At 41.2% G+C, this 22,564-nt stretch overlaps 2 protein-coding genes across 2 annotated transcripts; both read right to left on the reverse strand.

Annotated features, from left to right (window-relative positions):
• Positions 1 to 205: 205 nt before the first annotated feature.
• Positions 206 to 12,016, reverse strand: cav2 (caveolin 2). The gene is made up of 4 exons (XM_077597489.1): positions 11,788 to 12,016; positions 3,349 to 3,894; positions 2,597 to 2,784; positions 206 to 732 (listed from the first exon to the last, which is right to left on the reverse strand). Exons 2-4 carry the CDS (start codon positions 3,499 to 3,501, stop codon positions 582 to 584), a joined length of 492 nt encoding a protein of 163 aa, XP_077453615.1. The 5' UTR covers positions 3,502 to 3,894; positions 11,788 to 12,016; the 3' UTR covers positions 206 to 581.
• A 3,757-nt stretch (positions 12,017 to 15,773) lies between these two features.
• tes (testis derived transcript (3 LIM domains)) lies at positions 15,774 to 21,864 on the reverse strand. The gene is made up of 8 exons (XM_077597319.1): positions 21,657 to 21,864; positions 20,232 to 20,317; positions 19,397 to 19,469; positions 18,393 to 18,869; positions 17,674 to 18,093; positions 16,897 to 17,112; positions 16,529 to 16,687; positions 15,774 to 16,108 (listed from the first exon to the last, which is right to left on the reverse strand). The coding sequence occupies exons 1-8, from the start codon at positions 21,681 to 21,683 to the stop codon at positions 15,926 to 15,928; spliced, it is 1,641 nt and encodes a 546-aa protein (XP_077453445.1). The 5' UTR covers positions 21,684 to 21,864; the 3' UTR covers positions 15,774 to 15,925.
• Positions 21,865 to 22,564: the final 700 nt, after the last annotated feature.

Here is a 22,564-nt window from a genome sequence, read left to right on the forward strand (position 1 = left end):
TGGAAGAGACAAGGTGTTTATATACGGGCCGTTCTGCACAAGCCAGATCAAGTGGAGCACACACTTGGCCAAATGGAGCAAAAATTTGCCATGGATCGACTTTGTGGGATGTTTATAAGGGCTGCATTCAAGAAATCGCCTTGATTTACGAGTGCAAATCATACCGGCTCATTGTGTAAAGTCAAAAATCAGAGTGACAACCCAGTACAGTCAATAACTTTATTTATATTAGTATTATATTCACAACCAGACAAAAAAAATAAGCATGGAAGCTTTCGTCTTCTTCTTAAAATATATTTACAACCATATTATTGCGACGCCTTTTTATGTCTGTAGGACCTGTTTATCAATAATTTTATCAGTTAAATAAAACACAAACAAGTTGGCATCCAAAAAAAGTTCAACCACACACCACTTGGACATGTTTAGCCTATCTTTGGATGTGTCTCCAAAAACAGCGAAATATAACAGAGTAAATCACGATGAAACATTATGTAGGTGGAACGTAATTGAAGAAGCGAGAGGTCCAAACACGTCCATTTTGGCAACATCTCTATCTCGACTCCGTCTCGTACGCGTCCTCAGTGGTCCGTGTATTGGACGCGAACTGAGGACAAGCTCCTGCCAAAGCTATGGAAAAGCGGGACGACCAAGGTGTCGGTCAGGCTCCCCCAAACCACCTGCAAAGATGGCAGCACGACCAAGAAGCTGCGGATGCTTGGGATCACCAGCCTGGTAAGACCAAAAGAAAATGGTGAGTGAATGCATACCTGTCAACCTCTGCCGATAACTGCCCTTATAAATGATTATGATTCCCCTTACAAACCCCCAAAAAACCTTACCAACACCGTACGACTCGTACGGTGTTGGTAAGGTTTTTTGGGGGTTTGTAAGGGGAATCATAATCATTTATAAGGGCAGTTATCGGCAGAGGTTGACAGGTATGGTGAATGCCAAGTAAAATTCAACACCGACTCGGTTGAATAGTTTGTAAATCGAGTTCATGGGAGAAATGCTGAGACCTGAGAGCAACAATTTATTGATTTTGCGTAACCCAATATTTGAATCTAAAGAAACATTGACATATGATTGTCAAAAAATCTTTTGATTTTGATTGGCAGCAGACAGTCGTCGGCTGCTCTCTGCCCTCACTGGAAGACATTGCCAGCCCTCGTTACCTCAGCAGAGCCAGGAACATCATCGGGGACCCATACCACCCTGGTCACAATCTGTTCCAGCTGCTGCCCTCTGGCAGACGCTATAGGTCCCACAAAGTACGGACAAATAGGCTTAAGGACAGTTTTTCCCCCCACATCCATCAGAACTCTAAACTTGTGGTAACACAACGCACAATCCCTTCTGTGTAATAACTTCGGGGTGAGATAATATGAAAAGATGTTTGGGTGGTGATCTGCCTCCTACTGGCTGACTGAAGGTAAGTGAAAGACAGTGAGAGGTCAGTGACACGCTCGGGGGGTGATGGATGTATCCATAACGGCAGAATGCCAAATTACGAGTCCGAAACCATCACTTATTTAGGTCTTTTGCTGAGAAAACGCACATTATGGAGAAGCACTACCAATTTTGTCATACGCAGTTCTGAGTGTGATGACAATTAGGCTTTTTGTTGTTGATGATGACGACAGGGCCTATGTCCGATTATTATTATTATTACATCATTTCACAAGGATGAACTCACTCTTTCAATGGCGGCAATAGACGTCCAATAGGAGGCGATACGACTGGCAGTGAACACCAGTTCAAATAAATTAAATGTCTATCACCGTCGATTGCATTCAAATGAGTGAAGAGTCGTCAAATCAAGAATCTGTCGGAAACTGGACTGTCCGTCCCTTCAAAAACATGGCCACCTGAAAGCAAGCTTTCTGTCCACCCTGCGGGAACTTCCTCCCTCCAAGATGGCCACTGAGAAGACTGTCAAATACCATCCTGCCTGTTTTTTTTTGTTTTTTTTCCTTCTGCCTGCTCAGTGGAACCTTTTTTTTCTTGGCACGTTTGCAACTCCTTTCCAAATGCCCACTTTCTGGCAGGTGACGACAAGCATTTCACATCAATGTGCACTCTCTTTGAGTTAGCTCGCTGCATCCAGGTGACTTGTATGATGATGTCATCAGCCCCCCATGCCATCGCCCAATCGTAATTAATGAAGGTAGAGAAGGGCTCACTATTTTTGAAAACGTGACATCATTTTTAAACGTAACTTGTGTCAATGTTTGCCTTGGAAGCTTTGGCAAGCATCCCATAATAGTCTCTCAGCTTTTCTAGTTTACTTAGGTTTCTCGTTTTTCAAGGTACATGTGGGACACAAAGGAAAGCACTTAGTACATTAGTTTAGCATAAGCTAGCCGGAAATTCATTGCTGGGTTTGGACTGACTTGCTGTTTCTATCATAATAATTGTATTAGTAAAAAAAATTAAGCAGGTGTTTACAACTTTATTTGGAAAAAATAGGATTTGGTTCTTGTAACGTGATGAATTGTACAATGGCATTTTCTAAATTCTTTTTTAGAAATATATAAATGAAATTCTCCTAATTTTACACAGTGTTTAGTAGTTGATATTGAGGGTTGCCTACCAGATGTGCACGAGGCTGAGCACCGCAAAGACAATTCCGAGGAGGAAGGCAAGGGGCACGGCCAACAGTGCCCCGAGAAGCCGGTACAGGCCCAATTTGACCACCTCAAACGTGACGTGGCTACAAATCCATACCCGGTCAAAAGACCGAGCAGACTGCGGCTCGGCAATGACGTCGCTGAAGCCCACCTGACCACAAACAAATAACAACTGTTCAGTGAGCGCTACTTGGACATCAACTAAATTGCAACTTGGAAGAGTTTAAAACAATCACAAGACTGCTCACATGTTTCTAATTTTATTTGGCATTCATTCATTTTTCATATTGCTTATCCTCAGAAGGGTCACAGGGGTGCTGGAGCCTATCCCAGCCAACTGTGGGAGTGGGTGGCCAACCAATTGCAGGGCACAAGGAGAGAGACAACCATTCAAGCTCACACTCATACTTAGGGGCAATTTAGAGTGTTCAACCAGCCTACTTATGCATGTTTTTGGAATGTGGGAGGAAACCGGATCACCCAGAGTATTGAAATTCAATATTTTCTATATTTGGGAAGACATCAAAATATGAAAATATACTAAATAAATTACTTGTATTTTTCTGCATGCAAAAAATCTACTAGAATAACCTGTCTATCAGTTCAACGATGACGTCACAGTAGCCCACCTGACCCACCCTGCCGTAACCCATACGTCACATTTCTAAACACTGGGAGGCTGAATTAGTTCCTTTTTTGCTTGTTTTGTTTTTACCTGGAGATGTGCATTGACTTCTTCAGGGTCCCGGTCTTCACGCGCAGACGCGAAGACGTGCCCTTTCCGTGACAGGATGGGTTCGATGGACCTGTTGAACTCATCCTCATCTATGATAATGCTCGTATCCGACTTCTCCTTCTCCACACCCATGTTGCTCCCGGTTGGAGTTCGAGCTCAAATCAGCGAGCGGCTCCGCTCGTGTGCGGTAGGAGCACGAGCGGCAGGCAGGACGCGGGCGGGCAGGCGGACAGGCACCACCCCCGCCTGCTCACTGGGCAAGTAGCGTGGGGCCCGACGGCGACACAACAAGCTCCTGCACGGTAGTCAGTGTTCAACTGGATTCTTTGGAGGAGACTTGTGAAAAATACTTGTCCTGTACTTTAATCGAATTATGTGTAACCTTTCAAAAGATGACCTTGTATGAACATTCCACTTTCATTTCATCTGTCGAAAAGATATGTAGTGGCCTAGTGTTGGAGTGGTAAGCATGTCGGGCTCACAGTTCTGGGGTCGAGGGTTCGATCCCAGGTTGGTCCCCTGGCCCTGAGGATGAAAGTACACAGGAAAAGATTTAAAGACTCGACCTTAAAACCCCTTCTCACAATATTATGACTTTATAGGACTGGGGAAAGGGTGCAGCCAAATGTTGAGAGAACAATTTCCATTACATTTCTACTTTAGGTTTTTTTCTTCGTGCTGCACAGTGCTCTTTTCATTTCTGTATCACAATGACATGGTCTGTCAAAAAATGCTTTATATATTAAAAAAAACGACTTTGCAAATGGTGAGGACGATTTAAGAAATGTAAGAAAGTGATTGGGAAAAATTGTAGCATGTTATAATGTTATTTTATGTGTAGTGTTGCCATGGCAATGGAAACATGGTTCACTTTGCATGCAGTTGTTTATGTGGCATGCTTTTGTTTCCCCATCACATTCTGGAACAATCTGTGTCCCTGTGTGTGTGTGTGTGTGTGTGTGTGTGTGTGTGTGTGTGTGTGTGTGTTGTGGTGGTGGGGGGGTCAAAAAAGTGGGCCATCACTGTGACTGACAGCTAAACAGAAACGCATCAGGCGCAGAAAACGGGTTGAACCCATCCGACAGGAACAATAGAAGAACACAATGGTGCTGGATTAAAAGGGAAAACTCACTTGGAACACAGGGATTGAGTGAGAGGGGAGTGGGTTGTGTGGCGCTTTACCTCCCTCCCTCAAAAAACATTTTGAAAGCAAAAATCTCTAAGGACAAAACCATACAAGAAAGGTTCTAAGAAAGGTTCATGCTAGTTTCATTCACATAATCACTTTTGACACACTTGATGTCTAGACAGTCAACTTTATGTAGCCTTTAGTCAAGTCTAAATACTTGAACTTTGTAAATAGAGAGAATTTCACCATCTGGGTGTTGATCAACATTCTTCCCAGTTTAACACTGTGTTTATGATCATCTATTTACTTCTACTTGCACATGCTACATTATCTGAACATTAGTTATATTGCAATATTCCAAATAAGATTCTTGCAACAAGCAGAGCTTTTTTGTTACAACTAAAATCGACATGCTGTGACCTGTCAAATTTGCACTTACTTTCCATGGCCCGAAGATATAAGCTTTCATCATCATTTTTAAGATTCCTTGATGAGTTACACTTTAAGATGGTTGTCAAAAAGACCAGTTGGGACTTTTTGTTACGTTGTGGATGTACACGTTGTGTTCCTCTTTATTGTTTTGGACCTTGGGGACACTTTTATTTTGCATTACCACAAAAATAAAACCAAATCATGTGACCTACCAGGAGTACCCAGAGAAAACCCACAAAAGCAAGGGTAGAATATGCAAACCCTCTGGGGATCTAACCTCTCAGAACTCTAAGGGGGACATGCTAACTACTCTTCCTCTGCGTTACCATTGTGAAATATTCTATTTTAAAATGAAATTAAATTGTGTATGGAGAATCCAAGGAGGTGAAACACACTGATATATGAATCATTTGGAAAATGTAGCACTGGGCTCCAATGTGCTTTTGTGCGCCATTATCATCTGTCACTCAAGCACATTTTCCAATGAGAAACCATCTTTCAGAATCTTAACACCTTGCTCACCACATTCCTAATCTTGACACACGCACACACGCATATAGTTGTCACAGAAAACTGGTTAAATATGCTCTTGTTCTTGCTTTAATCTGCCTGGGGCAAGCACTGGAATTCATGCAGGGCCTGACTGGCTCTCATTTGACAACAACAGCTTGTGTGCGTGCCAAGCTTAGTGCTAGAATGTTCCCCTTCACACAAAATAATGATGTTAAGTGGAGAGAAACGAAGAAAAAAATAGATAAGGGGGAAAAGCATAAGATTGTGAGTGGAGGACGCATGGTGTCCACTCATTTGCTGAATGAAAAATGAACAAACATCAAAAACTAAGAAGAACACACTAGACTTCCACATTTGTCATTTCCCTCCCCAAAGGAATTCATGCAAAAATGCTCCCAAAAAATCATAGCGCAACATTTCTAAGCGCCCTGCAAATACGAAATCAAGAACCATTTGGACTTTTTTAATTATATACTAGTGAACAGGGTCCAAACTTTGACCATCATGAATACTTGTTACCAGTACATATAATGTCACAAGTGAACATTATCTCCCCAAAAATAATATAGTTAGGAAAATACACAAATGCCAAACCCACGCAACAGCACATTAGTGATTTTACACATGGATATTAACCCACACGTTACAATTACACATCCACAAGTAACCCCAACACATACGTAGTACATGCAATTCACAGACACCGATACACGTACACAAGAGTGTATGACAGTGTATGAGCACACACACAGAGACATAAACTGTAGTTTTCCACAGGCCTGCGATCCAGGCGGGTGAATGCTGCTTTGATTTGCACGTGTGGAATCGTCTCCAAGGGGCACAAAGCTTCTTTTAAGACGCTGGTGAAAATGTGAACATTTTGCTTTGGGAGTCTCATGGGTTAAGAAGAAACATAGCGAGGGTGCCCGCACTATAAGAAATGCACAAATGACTATTTTTCTTTTCAAAACTAATTTTCAGTGCGACATTCTTCCTCTTTTGGACTTTGGGTAGCCATGGCAACGGAATGGGGCAATCCACCGGTAAGGAGGAGTTTAGGGGGTGGCAGACGCCCCAGCAAAAGCATGCCGCAGGGTTTTCTCGGGTAAAAATGTCCTGACTTGCTCTGTAATTATGAGTCATCATTCCACACACACTAAGAGACACACTTACTTGCCAACCAACACACTTACTTGCTCTCATGCACTCTCTCACACATCCGCTCTCACATATATCTAAAAGTATGTAAATATACTCACACACTGTTGCTTACAAACTTATATAGAAACACAAGCCACATGTAATAATATCCTGATGAAATAGAAATAGGGTGTCCCAATACTTTTTTCCTCGTGTATTTTTATCATTTAAAAAATTTCTGCTGTGCGTGTCCCAATACTTTTGCCCACGTTATGCATTCCCACATTGTTGTCTCCCAGTAGTTCCTCGGCCAGGCTGGAAGTCACAGAGGGCGTGTTTTATTGTGGTGGTCCGGTCTCCAAGGAAACATCTCCAAGCTTTTGGTCCTGCATGCTTGTCTAGCCTCCGCCTTATTTGGAGCGAACGCTTCCTGAACGTGCGCCAGGAAAGTGTGCGTCCACTAACTCGACTGGGATGCTGGGAAGAAAGTGAGCCAGGGGAGGGAGAGCTTTTTATAGACTACAATGCACTTGAACGTGTAACCCTTGCAAGAGTAGGAAGAAGGAAAACCGTTATAGGTTTACTCAAAGAAAATAAAGGAAAATAATCTGTGGCCCTCAAGAACCTTCAATAGGGGATCAACATTCAATATTTGAACATCTTGCACAGTATTAAAATGTGTCTACCACTGGTAATGTTCACATTTTCCGCATTGGAAATAACGTGTGGTGTTTTTTCTTTTGCTGTTGGCTGCCAACAATGATGTTATCATAATTTTATCGGCGATGTAGTATCAGACCGAGGGGACCTGAGGGTCTGCGATAAAGCCGCCACTCGTAACAATGACAACAAAGCGCACAGTTCCTGTTTGCTGGGATCAATTAGCCGGCCATTAGCGCACAAAAAGGAACTCTCGTTATCGGAGCTACTACACACTTCCTGAATGTTGTGCGTGTTTGTGTATGAATTCCTACAGGGTGAACTCATACAAGAAATGGTCGGGCTTTGATTTTACTATTTTAGTGACCAGAAAGGGCATTATTTGATGCCTTTACTAATTTGGTATGCAAATCACATACATGTTTTTACCTATTGAAATATTAGGTGACTTTTAGTCTAAAGAATGGAATGTTCTATTTTTTTATTTCATTGAATCGATTGTCAGAATGTGGCAGGTTTTTTTTCCTCTTTATGAAAAATGTTAGGTGTACTGTTGGAATGTTTAATCTTTTTTGAACAGGTCACTATTCTCACCGCCGGGCCTGCATGGGTTTCCTCCGGGTACTACATACAGCATTTGATTTTCGTGGTTTCACAATTTGGCAGATCGCGTAAGTCATTTAATTGTGATGTAATTTGCATGACTTATTTATTTGGTCATCATTGTGCTGATGCTTTTGTTTGAAAACCATCATTTAGTTTTTTTTCCAGGAGCATTTAGGAAGAATTGACCAATTTTGACCAAAGTCAAGTGCAGGTTCAGACATTATACTGCTCCTCCGCTCTTTGTTTCTGCAACTAATGATCAACATTCCCAGTAAAAAAGGAGGTGACTAGTCAAGAGAAAACCGCTCCCTTGTTGTCTTTATCTCTTCATTGGAAACCTGATGGGTGTGTCTCAAAACAGCTGCTAGAGCACCTACCTAAAACTGAGCACTAATCTGTCAATCAGATAAGTAAAAAAAATCTGCCAAATCGTGAGCAACGCAGCCAAATAAATGCAATTATGGTCTTAATATTTTCACAAAACAATGACTTTCAACAAAATGAAAGCAAAGATGTCTTTAAATTAACCCTTTGAACAATCTCTACTGTAGAGACGACAGTCCCTGAAAGGGCTAAAGAGTATATATCAACAAAATAAACCTATAACATACCAAATCTGTTAAAAGGAATTATTCATTTGTTCACTTTCAATACCGCTTCTCCTTGTAATCTAAGAAACGAGATGGTATGAACTTTAAACGGAATTATTCAACAAAAGTAAAAAAGTGCTTTTCCCGTAGTTGGACACAGCACCTCTTGTGCATGAAATTGTGTAAACTTTCACTCTTTCCTGTTCCTTTTAAACTTGAGCTTGACACTCCATTTGTGTTGAAAGAATAAACAAAGCTCTCCACAGTTGGAACATAGCCTCTCCACCAGGGGTGTCCAAACGTTTTCCTCCGAGGGCCGCTTTGAGAAAAATCTATTGATAGTATACATATTTGTACATAGGTACATGAATCTGCCCCATATATTGTATATTTCATCTACCAAATTTGCGGGGAAAAGGTAATGCAATATACACATACAAATTCCCCGGAGCTGATGTCAGTGGGAATTCTCCTGTATTGGCAGCTAGCTATTTTTACGCCCGTTCTGACAGGTGGAATGTCGTGATGCAGTTGCCATGGCAACAGAAGGCTTCCATAAGGGCCTCTTGATTTCTACCTGGTGGACGTTTAGCTGTGGAAAATGTTGGAAGTGACAGAAAAAAATGAAGCATGCCTATGTGAATTGCTTTTGTGGAAAGAATAAGGTATTCGTCTCTTTTGCAATTATTTTTTTGTCAATTAGGATGTAAAAGGGTTTGCTAGTTGGCAACACAGCCTTGTGAGGATAAGGAGAATAGGAAATGAATGAAGGAATACAACTATTACCAGGATTTTCTGTATACTTTTAATAAGAAGCAGAGTTTTTTCATTAATATGGGTTGTCTAATATCATGTGTGTTGTTTTTACCTATAGTGTCTAATAAAAAGTTAGGTTTTACATGCAGAAGGCACTACATTTTGGCATCCGGGGTCATATTTTAGCCCATGCTCAAAGGATTCAGCATGAGTGAGAAAAGCCACAATGGACATTTAAGCATTTGAAGTGAACTGGAGTGGCTCCTTAAATAAATTAATTCTGTTAAAAGTAGCTCGTCGAGATCTTTGGGCATGAGGCACAGGGAGCGAAACACGGAATGATGTCGTCCACCGCATGCGTGCGGGAATTCCATCCGCCTTGGAAACGGGGGAGAGTTTGTCAAAAGGGCCGACAGGGAAACCCTCTCATCCCAAGGAATTCCTTCCAAAGCCGCTCACCACACACACACATAAAGACGTGCATTGACACACACACACACACACACTTTGGCTGACACAATCTTACATCTGCTCCACTAAGAAGGAAAAGCCTAGAGAAGCCACATACAACGTCCAACACAGGGTTTTCCTCACACTCCCTTGTCCACGCCGTGTCCTGACTATTGTGTTTTCCGGAGCCCCCCCTGACCCTGCAGCCCACACCAGGCTAAACGACACACCAGAGATGGTCCTCTTGGCCCCACTTAAAGAGAGAGGATTCAGCTGGCTGCTTCCATCTATTGTTCCAGCGAGGAAATAATACGCCGACAAACATCCCAGCTGCCAAAAGCAAAAGGCCGGAATGTTGTGATGCTTAGGCGGAAAAAAAAGAATCACAAAAAGAGCCTGAAGACCCCCTAGAATAAAGTAGTTGAGGAATAGCTGCTCCTGATGATAGTTTTTTTCTTATGTCATGATATTTAAAAATCAAGACATCTAGACAAACAAACAATGGAAAAAAAAATTATATACGTATATAATATATATATATATATATATATATATATATATATATATATATATATATTTATATATATATAGCCATATTTTACAATGAATCTGACATCACAGTACCACAAAAATGATTCATTATTCAGCATATACAAAGTAAATATGATTAATACAGTACTGTGCATTTAAAAAATATATATTGATATCTTTACATGAACATTAAATTATCACAATCAAATCATACATCAGAATGGATGATAGCAACAAAATGTCGTATCCCGATGGTGATATTTCCTCTGTCTTCAGGGGGAAAATATTCAGAAAGCACCTGAGAACTGGAATGTCCTGACAGGCCCAAGGAAAATAGCTGAAACAATGTGTGGAGATGAGAGACTAGGCCGGGCTCGCAAACTCACACAATGGCCACACAGTACACTAAAACACACACACAAACACACACACATACACACATTCCTCGTGAAGCTCCATGGAGCTTGCCTTTGTAGCTTTGTTTTATTTATTGGAGCCATTCGGGAGGTCAAAGTGGATTCTGACGGGAGCACTGAACCTCCCCTTCATGCCCTAAAGACATATGTCTCGGAATGACATGAGAATATGTGCGCCACCCAAAGGGGCAAGTACCCATGCTGCAAAAAGTGAAGCCACGGACAAATTTTAAAAGCATGCATTCCCCAAAATTGCCATTGGAGCCTGGCTCCATTCTCAGCATATTTCTACAGAGCCCCATTCAAAGTCATCCAGTTTCATCGTCAAAATTAAGCTGTTTAAAGCCTGGTACAAACTTTACATTTGGGGGAAAACTCCATTGGAGTTGGCTCAGAGGTGCCCCCTGGAAATGGTCAAAATCATTTGAAACTACAGAAATGCATCTGCTTCCTGTCATCAGTGGTAATGTTTCAACACAACATCCCTGACATGGAATATGTCGGCCGTAGTACCACCTAGAGACAGGAAGGTAAAAGGCGGCGAGTGGGTGTGGTGTTCTAGTTTTTCTGGTGGGCTTGGGAATGTCTTCAGAGGGCGCAAGGAAGAATTTTCCAATGTTGAACTGGTTACGCCGTGACATCTCCGGATTAGCGGGAGGGAGTGAGCTGAACATTTTCCAAACAATTCCCTCCCCTCTGACCAGAGAGTGGAAAAAGTTTAGGATGACTTCATTGGTAAGATTGTTTTCCAGAGGCATAGCTTCGCGTGTCAACAATTTTCAAGTTGGGGCAATCACTGGGAACATTCATGCTGATCATATTGTGAAAAGTGTCATTGAAAGCCTTACCTCTGGAGTGACCTGTTTTTTCCTCCAGTTCATTTGAGAGTTGGTAACAGGTAAAATGGATTGGGAAAGCAATGACCAAATTACTACACATCATGTAACTCTAGGTTCAATTGGATGTCTGAGAATCTAGGCAGATATATTGCTGTACAATATGAAGTATAGTTGTGCCTCTAGATTCAAGATCAATTTGTGTTTTTATGGTGCTTTAAAATGTAAATGTAAAAAAATTCTTCCTTGGCTATCAGTCTATTACAGCCTTCATATTCAACTAAATATACAGTAAAAAAAACTACTGAATTTTAACATTAAAATGCTTATACTAACCCATAGCCTAACACTAAACTGACCTGTCAGGATCCATTTGAAGATTAAAACTTGGATTTCTCACATTTGTCCTCCAACTTCTTACTGAAAGTAAAACATACAAGCCTAGTGACTGATGTTTTTCCAGCTGTAGTCCTAAGCATTACAAAAACTACACGGCACCGTTCTGTCTATTTGCATGCATGATAGCGATGCTGCTAAGAGGTGGAATGGAAGGTTGGGCCGGTTTGGCCAAAACTCACAACACACTAACCTGAGAGGCATGCTGGGAATGAAGTAAACTGGATATACACGCTAAATAGGAAATGATCACAACTGAGACTGTCACACTATTCATACACTTCTACAGCTCTGTTGTGTTGAAACCAATTGTCGCTGTCCAACGCTAACGCTGGGTTTTGCCAAAGGTTGACTAGCAACAACTAGCGTCCTCTCCGGGTAGTGCAGATTAGGGGAAAAAAATCCATTTTGAATGTTTGGGGGAGGAAGCTTCCAGTAGGAGAGTTGTCATTCCAGGAGCGCATCTTTGACCTGCTCTGGTTTTCTTTTGACCCCAGATCATCCCATATTAAAAACTAATGAGGGCAAACCAGATAAGTACCTTCTCCTCCTCCTCTTCCTCTTCTGTGTAGAAGTTAACAGTGTGTCCATGAGGGAGTCAGGAATGTGTTGAATCCTTGTATGGGCATAAACACGGAACGGGACCTCGGTCTGTCTTTGCTACTATGTATAATATTCTACTGGTAAAAATGGAGGATGAGGAGCACAACTGCTCATGTTTATTTCGACAACTTGCAAGATCAGGACTGAAAAGAAAAATGGAAACTGATTAAAATGAAATATCAACAGACAAACAAACAATACACTGATGACAAAGCATCAGGAACAACATGGGATTCAGTATCTTGTTCGACATGGTCACAATGGCGGCCACAACCTCTGACTACTCTGACCACCAACCAGACTGTTGACAATAAACAATTACCTACCTAAAAGCAGTAACTGGCAAACTGAATGACTTTCATTTACTCAACCACCATTCAAATAATAACTTGCCAACCAACCAAAACTCTTTGACTGAAGAACCACTTTCACTATATTAACGACTGAATAATTCCTTACAATATAAAAACATAGAGTCGCTATTGAGAACCTCAACACATCTTTTTAATCCTTTCCCATCACCACGTAGTACTCCCAAATTCCTCGTCACCTCGTGACCCACCACTCACCTCACTACCTTTGACCTCAAGGGGTGCGCCAATGCCAAAATCCACTCTTGCATGGACCAACTCTTACATGTAGGTGACACACACATATACACACACACACACACACACGCACAGACACACACACACACACACACGCACGCACACACACACACACACACACAAACACTATACATTTATGTGGCATTCTCATTGTACTGTTTTTGCAGGGAGAAAAGACCATCAACAAGAAAGGGGCTGTACACTACCTCTGGCCTTTCATTCTTAGCGGTGGTAATGAGTCAAGCAAACAGCTGTATTGTGTTTGCACAATACAATGGAAGCACTCATCACGGTGTTGTCGTATGGGAGAACGGTGCGCTCACATTTTTACACCCGCCCGTGAAGGTCCTTGAACACTTTGTATGATTGTTGGGAGTTTGGAGTGTGTGGAATTCTGCTGCAAACTATTTCCAAATTTCCATGTTTGCTAGTGCAACACAGACAATACCAGGAAAGGGAAACTTGTCATGTGGAACGCACGCAGGCAAGCGTCTGTTACTTACAAACAAGTAGTCTGACCTTAAAACCATGATTCATACTTAAGCAGGTACATATATTTTCACTAAAATAAAAGGATTTTGGGAAAAAAATCTACATTTAACATTACTCTTTTACATTTTTAACATATATTAATATAATGGAAAATGAAGTGAGATTTGGTAACAATATCTATTTTAAGTATTTATTTTTCTACTAATTGGGATTGGCATTAGTAGTACAGAACATTATTCAATGTTAACAGATGTATGCCCTGTATTATAGTATACTCATTTTCTAAACCGCTTTAGCCTCACAAGGGTCATGGAGGGTGCTGGAGTCTATCCCAGCTGACTTCGGGCCAGAGGCGGGAGACACCCTGAAATGGTGGCCAGCCAATCGCAGGGCACAGGGGGACAAACCATTCACGCTCACACTCATACCTAGGGGCAATTTAAAGTGTCCAATCAGCCTACCATGCATGTCTTTGGCATGTGGGAGAAAACTGGAGTACCCAGAGAAAACCCACGCAGGCCCAGGGAGAACATGCAAACTCCATACAGGTGGACCGACCTGGATTTGAACCCAGGTCCCCCACTTGTGAGGCTGACGCGCTGACCACTCAGCCGCTGTGCCGCCCCATTCTTAGTATAATTGTATTAATAATTGTTTATGCGTGAATGTGCTAACGAGACCATGAACTACATTTGACCATGTTCAGTTATCCAGTCATATCACAACTGGGCGAGAAAGGTAGCTGTGACTACTTGTGCCCTGGGCGGGTCCCTCCAGGAGTACAAAGGTCAGTTGCCATGCCAACACTCTAAACTATGGGACAGTAGAACTTACATTTAATCTTCTCATGATTGCTTTCTGTCAACCAATCAAAGCACTGGAAAGCGTGTCATTCCAACCTAAAATAGCACCTTCTAATTAAGTGAAGCTATTTATCAGTTGGCTGGAAAAATTGACAATAATGTTGCAAGTATTAGGATTGGTGGCAATGTAAATAGCAAAATGTGGACTTTGCTGTGTTTAGAATTACACTACAGGCGTCATGTTCTTTTCAATTGTGTTTATGACTTCTTCATGAAAATATTTTTGGTATAGTCAGGAAAGTTGGATTTGATAAGGAGTTTTTCAGTTCACATTTGTTCAACAGGTGTGCTTACTTCATTCTGAAAATCATAAAACTTTCCAAAGCGTATTTACAAGTTCAGAGTTTGAAATGGAAGACACAATGAACATTTGGATGGGGAAAAACACCCTAAGAATTCATGGAAAGCTTACTCACTTTGTAAGACGGAAAAATTGAAATATTACATTTTGTGACTAGTGTTGAATTGTTGTTTGAATTTGTTCATTTATTTTGATCTCCTTTGTAAAAAATATTAACTTCATGTTGGATAGTATGTAATAGGAAAGTAGCTAATGAGTGAGTAAAAAAGTGAGGGTGAAGCTGCATCATGTCAATCCATTAAATTGGGGTACACATGCACCCTCTGCAGGTCAATGAACCACTTGCAGGGTAATTCAGGTGCCTGACAAAATGGTAGGAATAAAGGGGAAGTTAAGTGTATGGCCATTGGGGAGGGTGCCACTATTGGGTACAAATGACATCCGTTGGGATATGACACTTCCTGGAATTGTCAGCAGTTCCAAACATCTTTGCCTTGTGGCCATTTTTTCCATTCAACGTACAATATGTGACACATTAAAATGCAAGATACAAACAACCAAATTACTATTCATACAATTTAATTCATAAAAAAATGACTTGGCATTTGTATTGCAAAGAATCTGAGTAGGCGGGGGTTGAATAAGGCCAAAATCCAAATGAATCACAAGGGGGTTGGGATTTTTGGATGTTTTATTTTGGGGAATTGTCAAATTCTAGGGAAGCCCGGCCAAAATGAGAAGGGGGCAAACTTTGCTAGAATGCTCAACTCTCATGATGAAAATTCAAAAGGTCTCGCAAATTTTGGAGTTTCCATGTCTGTAGTTCCACACTTGAAACTTGGTAACAATTGTAAAAAAAAAAATCTAAAAGGAGCAAACGCATGCTTACAAATAAAATTCCCTGAGTCTCGGGTCTATTCATAATAGACATGCATACCAAATTTCATGCTGTTAAGGGCAACTGGTTTCAAGAGCTGAATTTCAGAAAACATCTTGTGTTAACTTGGTGGTGAGTCACCAATTTAATGTCACCCGATTTCCAAGTCTTAAGACCCTGAGGCCAGCTATGAACAAAGCAAATATTCAGTCTTTAATTCATTTTTAATAATACAAGTATTTGTGTGTAAATCAGTAGTTACATGACTGAGACCTGAATAGAAAAAAAAGTGCAGACTTTAAGGCACTCATGCACTTGGCTCCCCTCAACATGCTTGCTGTCTTGACTTCGGCGCCTTCATTTTTTTTTGCATTCGACGGAACAGTAGAGTTTGTCCTGTGCCGCCATAAAGCGCTGGCCTATTAGAACTTTGGCGCAGCCCGAGCACTTGAAACACTGTGGTGCTGCGTGCCAGTGGTACGCACCGTATGACACACGCTGAGCCTCGGGTTCCACCGCTTCACTGCATCCTGAGCATTTCTGTGGGTGTGAAATACAGTGGAGGTTTTCCACATAAAAAACAAGAAATGGCTTTTCAGACCTTTACAGCTTTATAGAGCAAGTGACTATTTTTGGTCATTAAAAAACATATTAGGAATTATTATAATATGAGTTTTGGTATTCTGCCTGAACCATTACTGTATATTTAAATTAATTGTATCATTATAGATACGTTTTAAATTAATACAATGTTATTAAAATCTAAGATGATCAAACATTTATTCACATTTGACAGTCAAAATGGATCAAACTAGTCACCAGCGCCACAAACGAGTGCCCTGTTAGGGTCGTAAAAAAAAAAATTCTAATTCTTGCATGAAAGGGTTAAGTGGCCACATAAAACATCATATTGTTCAGGTGCACACATCTTGCTTGTTTATCAGGCGTAGCGTATCTTACCACAGCATAATTTGTCATGTAGCAGGGTGTGCAGACAGGCTTGTCTTGCTCCATCACATATGTCTCTCCTGCCAGGACCAAGTCACAGTCGAAGCAGCAGAAGTGTTTCAGGTGCCAGTTTTGGCTCTCAGCCTGAGTATACTCATTACTGAAGATAAGCTATGGATGCAGAAACGTACATTCTCATTACCAGGGTTTTGAATGCAAAGAACATTTGAGCAAGAAGTTGAGCAAGCAACAATGATTAACTCGAAAATCTTTGCATCCACGATTCTCCTAAACCCAGATTTCAGTTACTCCTAAAATATGAACAAAATCCTATAGTAAATACTACACGAGAGAAAAATTTGTACTGTAATTCATCTCACCTCATCGCAGCCGCCACAACGTGGCTTCTCGCTGTCGCCATAGTGGCGTCCGCAGTAGAGCTTTCCACGTTTCCAGAAGTAAATCATGTCTACTAGGAGTTCATCGCAGGTGCAACACACAAAGCAGGCCGGGTGCCACAACTTGTCGTAGCCGGCCCGCTCGGCATACACGGCCGGGTCTCCGACACGCATGGGCTGATCGCAGCGGCAACATGACTGCAGGGAAAGAGATCGTTACATTTTGGCAGTTAGTGACTTTATTATGTAGAAGCAATTGTCAACGCTTTAACGTTCAATCCCTAAATAACGTCAATTAAGAAAAGCGGCATGAGAACAACAATGACATTTTCCCTTCCTTCCTTACATGCTTCTGTAGATTGCCTTCCTCAGTGGAAAAGGCTGAGCTACACCAGAAGCATTGCAATAAAGATCCAAGATTCAATAGTATAGACTGTCACCGTCTAGTGTCCAACTATGGAACTACAGTTATCAAACTTGCAATACTTTGAACTGTTTCATGCATAAGACCCTGGTTGAAGTGTGTAATAGTAGTTAATGTTTGTATTACTGTGAAATAGCAAAAAAATGGTGTCATTAGAGGCTCATTATAGTCCATGTCTTTGACACACCCTCTCTATTGACGGCCAATCAGACAAAGATTTGAAATTGAAAATGGAAAACCTTGAGGCATGATCATGCCATAATGTTGTGCAAAAGACTTATGTTAGTAATATTGATTACTTTAACACAATAAGAACATAAAGTGAAAATCCTTACAAAATTTTGTTGCGGAGCTCCTGAGGTGCCCATGGCTCCAGTGGTGGATGCGGTACCAACAGCGCCTCCAGCTGGCATGGATCCACCCACTCCGGCTTGAGCCTCTGCTCCAGCGGCCCCCTGTAGACTCTTTGGTCCAGACCCCGCCGGTTTTGCCCCTCCCGCCCCGCCGGCTGCTGCCTGCACCATAACCATCTCTTCTGGGAGCCTCACGTCACCGACACCCAACGCCTCGTCCTTGTATTTGCGCACAAACTGTTGCATTTTCTTGACTTCGGCTGGGCTCAGCTCGTGACACTTATCTGGATCTTGGTCGTGCTCGGGCAACTGGCGTGCCATCTGCTGCCGGCGGTAGGCGGCGCCTTCTGTGCCCACCACGGGCCGCTTCTCAGGCGGGAGCAGCTCAATGTAACGTACAGCCTGTGAGGAAGAGAGGCAAAAAAAATTACCAATCGCTTGAAAGCAGGGGGAAAATATTTGGCCGAGAGATATGAACGGAGACAAAACAACCAATAGTGTCAGCCCTTTTGAAAAAAAAAAAATTATGAAGAAGTTGAAACCGCCAAACGTAGTACACAATTATATATGATATTATTTTACCTGATTGATAGGAAAACATCTTAAAGACTTAATTCACAGGGAACAAGTAAAAGTTTTATAACGGACGATAAATGAAATTACTTTCACCCACCCTGAATAGTAATCATAAGCAAACTTACCACATATTTATTGGCAACAGGAGGCGCCCACTCATATGTGACCGACTTAAGAGGCGTGTCTTTGCTGACCGGAACTACGTTGGCTGTGTTAGAAATGACGGAAACGCCCGCCGTGTTTGCTTTTACGGGTGCGAAGCCAGCAGGCGCAGCCCGGACCTGGGTGCCAGCGAGCCCCGTACTTCCTGAGACTGCCTGGATGTCACCGGGTGTTGTGCCTCCTGAGGCCTTATCTCCTGAAGCTGCTTGGATGCCTCCAGCCGTTTTAACTCCCGAGCCCGCAACGGGCGGGACAAAAGCCACATTGGCAGTAGGAACATAAGGTGCAGCTTCAACAGCGGTGCCTGGTAACACTGTGTGAGCCGTAGCGGGGCCGCCCAGTGTAATAGTGATGGCATTGCCCCGGTACACAGGGACACCATCTGTCTTGAGTTTTGCGATAAGGCCAGTGTACTTGGTGTCTTCAAAGAGCTTCCCCACCTGCAAGGTTATTCAGAAGCGTGATAGGGGAAGATATAGTAAAGAAAAAGACAAATGTAAAATCATTGAAAAGTAGTTATTCAAACTAAAAAAGAAGTACATCTTAATTCCGGTATGATTAGGTTATGTCTCTAAGAAAAAAAAGTATACAGTATCTAACATTTTCTCCACTAACCGTGAATCAGTAAATCACAGGTGCTTTTTACATACGTGTTGTTATCTGCTATATTGTAGTGTAGTATCATAGGGCACATTCTTTAGTGTACTCTACTCATTGACAACAAAACTCAGCTAAAGTGTAAACAACAACAAAACACTTCTCTATGGTTGTTTTTGAGGGAATAATTTGAAATACTAAACATATCAATGTAAATGTGGCTTTTATGTGCTAGTATGTATATGTTTTTCATGCACATTGCTACCATGCAATCTCTGCTTGGCAGTTTGTCGATATCCTGCTACTTTTGGTCAAAGATAGTAAGCTTAGCTTATTCTACCAAAGGGAGAAATTTTCAGGAGATGCTGACCTTTTTGTTCTCCTCCGAGTTCATCTGCACATTGTGCTCTGCAAGCCCACATTTGCAGTTACGACAGATTTTTCTGCAATACAACAACAGACAATTTTTAATGGGCAGGCAAAATACATCCACATGGGTTAATTTTAAACATGCAGACTCGTCACACATTTTGACAACATCCACTATTTTGGAGAAATTTGTTTATGATTTTCATAATACGTATACATGAGGGAACACATGTTCATCATTACAGTTGAAGAGAGGCTTTGTGCAGAAGCGCACGGATGCTTTTAGAAATTTCAATCTGGTATGTGGCGACATCAGTCAAGTGTTTCCAATTAAGCAAGTCTTCAGTCCACACTTTTATCCCAAGCCGATGATCCGAGGCTAAACACATGCTGGGAATTTGATGGAATTCGGCAGTGAGTCCATGTGTTGTGTTCAACGAAGCAGGCTTGTCACTTGTTCATAAACTTCACTTGTTCTTCAAAAAGAAGGATTTGCTCAACAAAAAAAGCCTGGATCATATTTCTTTTGTTTTTATGTTTGCCCCTCTACTTTATTCTTTTATTGTGAGTTAATGTATAGTAAAAAAAAAAGATTTTACTTTAGGTCAGATGTTTGGTGTTTGTTAAATTGTTTATGGTTTACCAGTTAGCAGGGTTATGAACAAATGACATAACAGTTTGACAGCGTAAATTTGGGTAATTCATGTATATGTGTTCAGTGTTTGTGCCAAATTCGACATCCACTTTATCAAACAGGTAGTGCACAAACTACCAAAATATCTCTCTAAGTAATAGTAAACATTACTGGTCCTGTTCAGCCTTGGTGGGGTTCTCACCTCCAAAAATGAAGCTCAAAGCCCTCACACTTGTCTTTACACTTAAGGCAAGCAGCACCCGCACCAAACTCATGCCCAAGTGTCATCTGAAAAACAAAAATGACAAAAAACAGGACACTTCATTATCTACGTACACAACCCCATGCAACATTTTTTCATGACCATATATGGTCAACAAGTCTGTTGGTGACTCACCCTGGTTCCTCAATAAAACTGACTAATGGAGCTTCTTAATGTGTGTCATGTCCTTCTTTTTCAAACACACATTAGTTCAGAAAATGTAAAGTCAAGTAAGTGTCCCTAATGTTGTGACCATAAGGACACGTTGATCATCTGGATTACCTAATTGAAGGTGAAAATGTACATTTTCTGTGCAGTTTTGTTTTTCATTTTTCTGATTACACAATGAGAGAAAACAGCTGTGAAGCCGAGCATTCAGCATTTGGGGATTAAATGGTGATTCCTTACGAGCCTGTCTGGGTCAACCGGCAGCTCATGAGTTAATGTATGCGTCTGTGAACATATTAATGGCCTAAAAGGGCCTGACTACTGGATATTTGATTTTGGTTAACATCATGAAAAAAAGAGGTTGTGTCTATTCAGACCCATTAAAACGTGGCACTGTCTGTTGAAATATTCAAATATAAAATAACAGTGCTACCATGACTCAATAAATGTGGTACATATTACAAAATCATAGCAGGCGGCCCGGAGGATGAGTGGTTAGCCCGACGGCCACAAAGCTCTGGCGTCCTGGGTTCAAAGCCAGGTCAGTCCACCTATGTGGGTTTCCTTCGGGTACTCTGGTTTCCTCCCACATTCCAAAACACACATGGTAGGCTTATTGACAATCTAAATTGCCCCTAGGTATGGGTGTGAGTGTGCATGGTTGTCCATCTCCCTGTGCCTTGCGATTGGCTGGCCACCGATTCAGGGTGTCCCCGGCCTCTGCCCCGGAGTCAGCGGGGATAGGCTCCAGCACCCCCCGCGACTCTAATGAGGATAAAGCGGTTCAGAAAATGAATGAATGAAAGATCGTGGCTTAAATTACCCCTGTATGAAATCAGGAATATTCAATTAACAATATCTCGTTTATTTATTGTATCGTAAATGTCTTTTGTTGTACATAACCAAAATCATAATTATTAGCCATCTACAGTAGCACATATAGTAACTTGTTGTCACTATATAGAACCACTAACACCAAACAAGCCACCATAACAAGTAGTATACATTAATGATATAATTACCAAGAATCAATTAATCATGTAATGATGAAAGTAGTGCAAAAGTGCGTTGCAATGACCGCTGTGGAAGTAATGTTGATAATTATTTTGAACAACTTTTATGGAAGGTAGTTTTTCACGGTCGATGAGGACTACCTGCACTGTTACCGTCGCACACCTCAGCAGGGCGTTAACTCACCTTCTTCACTTCTTTCTCGATCTCCATGTTCACTTCTCTTGTCTGCGAAAAAGTCAGTGAACAAATGTGGACGTGCCAGGAAATCTGCCACAAGTTAACCGCAAAGGAAACAAAATGAGCCAAACCCAGGTCGACGAACTAGGCGAATTTCACACTTTCGGTTATGGATGCCAGGGGCTACAAGCAAGCATTGATTTTTACTCCTAAAGTCATCACTTCCGGTATAATCTTACGATATAAAACGAAACATGATTTTTTTACAACGAGTGAATCGGCATTTTGTATTGTTTTATATTGCTGAATGATACAATAAGTTAATAAATATTTTAAAAACTGAAAAGAAAATATCATAACCAGTTTGCCGACGTTTATATCACTTTGATTTTAGAAGTTTATTTTATTTTGAAAGTCAACAAGGCATACGTATTTCAAAAATTATTTTTTAAATTAAACTTGTCTCTTCAACTCCGGGCACTGTTCATGTTTTCACGTCCAGAACGGTGATGACAGATGTTTTGTTTATGCCAATGGAATCACGGCATACAAAGTGCAGGATGATATAAGCATTCAATCAAATTGGATTTGAGGTGGGGCCTAATCCTAACAAAGGATTGGGGCAAAATTCCATTAGCAATTTATTTTTATTTATTTCAACCAAAAATGTTCTTTTGTGTTATATTTGTGATTTTAGCAACAGACCACTACCAATGCAATCAATTGATGCGAAGTTACATATCAGGAAACAATGTGGTTTCCTGTGAAAACTTCATGCTGCCACACCTTAAATATAATCAGTAAACTTTCAAATATTGCCCTTGCATATTTATTTCACACCACATTATCACATTAAGACAACTGTGATATGAATGCCTTATTTTATATTTATAAATAAGTCTGTTCATTTTCTA

The sequence above is a fragment of the Stigmatopora argus genome, chromosome 3 (genome assembly GCF_051989625.1).
Source record: "Stigmatopora argus isolate UIUO_Sarg chromosome 3, RoL_Sarg_1.0, whole genome shotgun sequence".
NCBI lineage: Eukaryota > Metazoa > Chordata > Actinopteri > Syngnathiformes > Syngnathidae > Stigmatopora > Stigmatopora argus.

Coding starts and splice junctions, on each gene's coding strand:
- cav2 (XM_077597489.1), bottom strand. CDS start 3,501: ATGGGTGTGGAGAAGGAGAAGTCGGATACGAGCATTATCATAGATGAG. Junction 2,785..3,348: donor AAGTCAATGCACATCTCCAG/GTAAAAACAAAA, acceptor GTTTGTGGTCAG/GTGGGCTTCAGCGACGTCAT. Junction 733..2,596: donor CTCAGCCTCGTGCACATCTG/GTAGGCAACCCT, acceptor TGGTCTTACCAG/GCTGGTGATCCCAAGCATCC.
- tes (XM_077597319.1), bottom strand. CDS start 21,683: ATGGAGATCGAGAAAGAAGTGAAGAAG. Junction 19,470..20,231: donor TTTGAGCTTCATTTTTGGAG/GTGAGAACCCCA, acceptor GTTGTATTGCAG/AAAAATCTGTCGTAACTGCA. Junction 18,870..19,396: donor ACTCGGAGGAGAACAAAAAG/GTCAGCATCTCC, acceptor ATAACCTTGCAG/GTGGGGAAGCTCTTTGAAGA.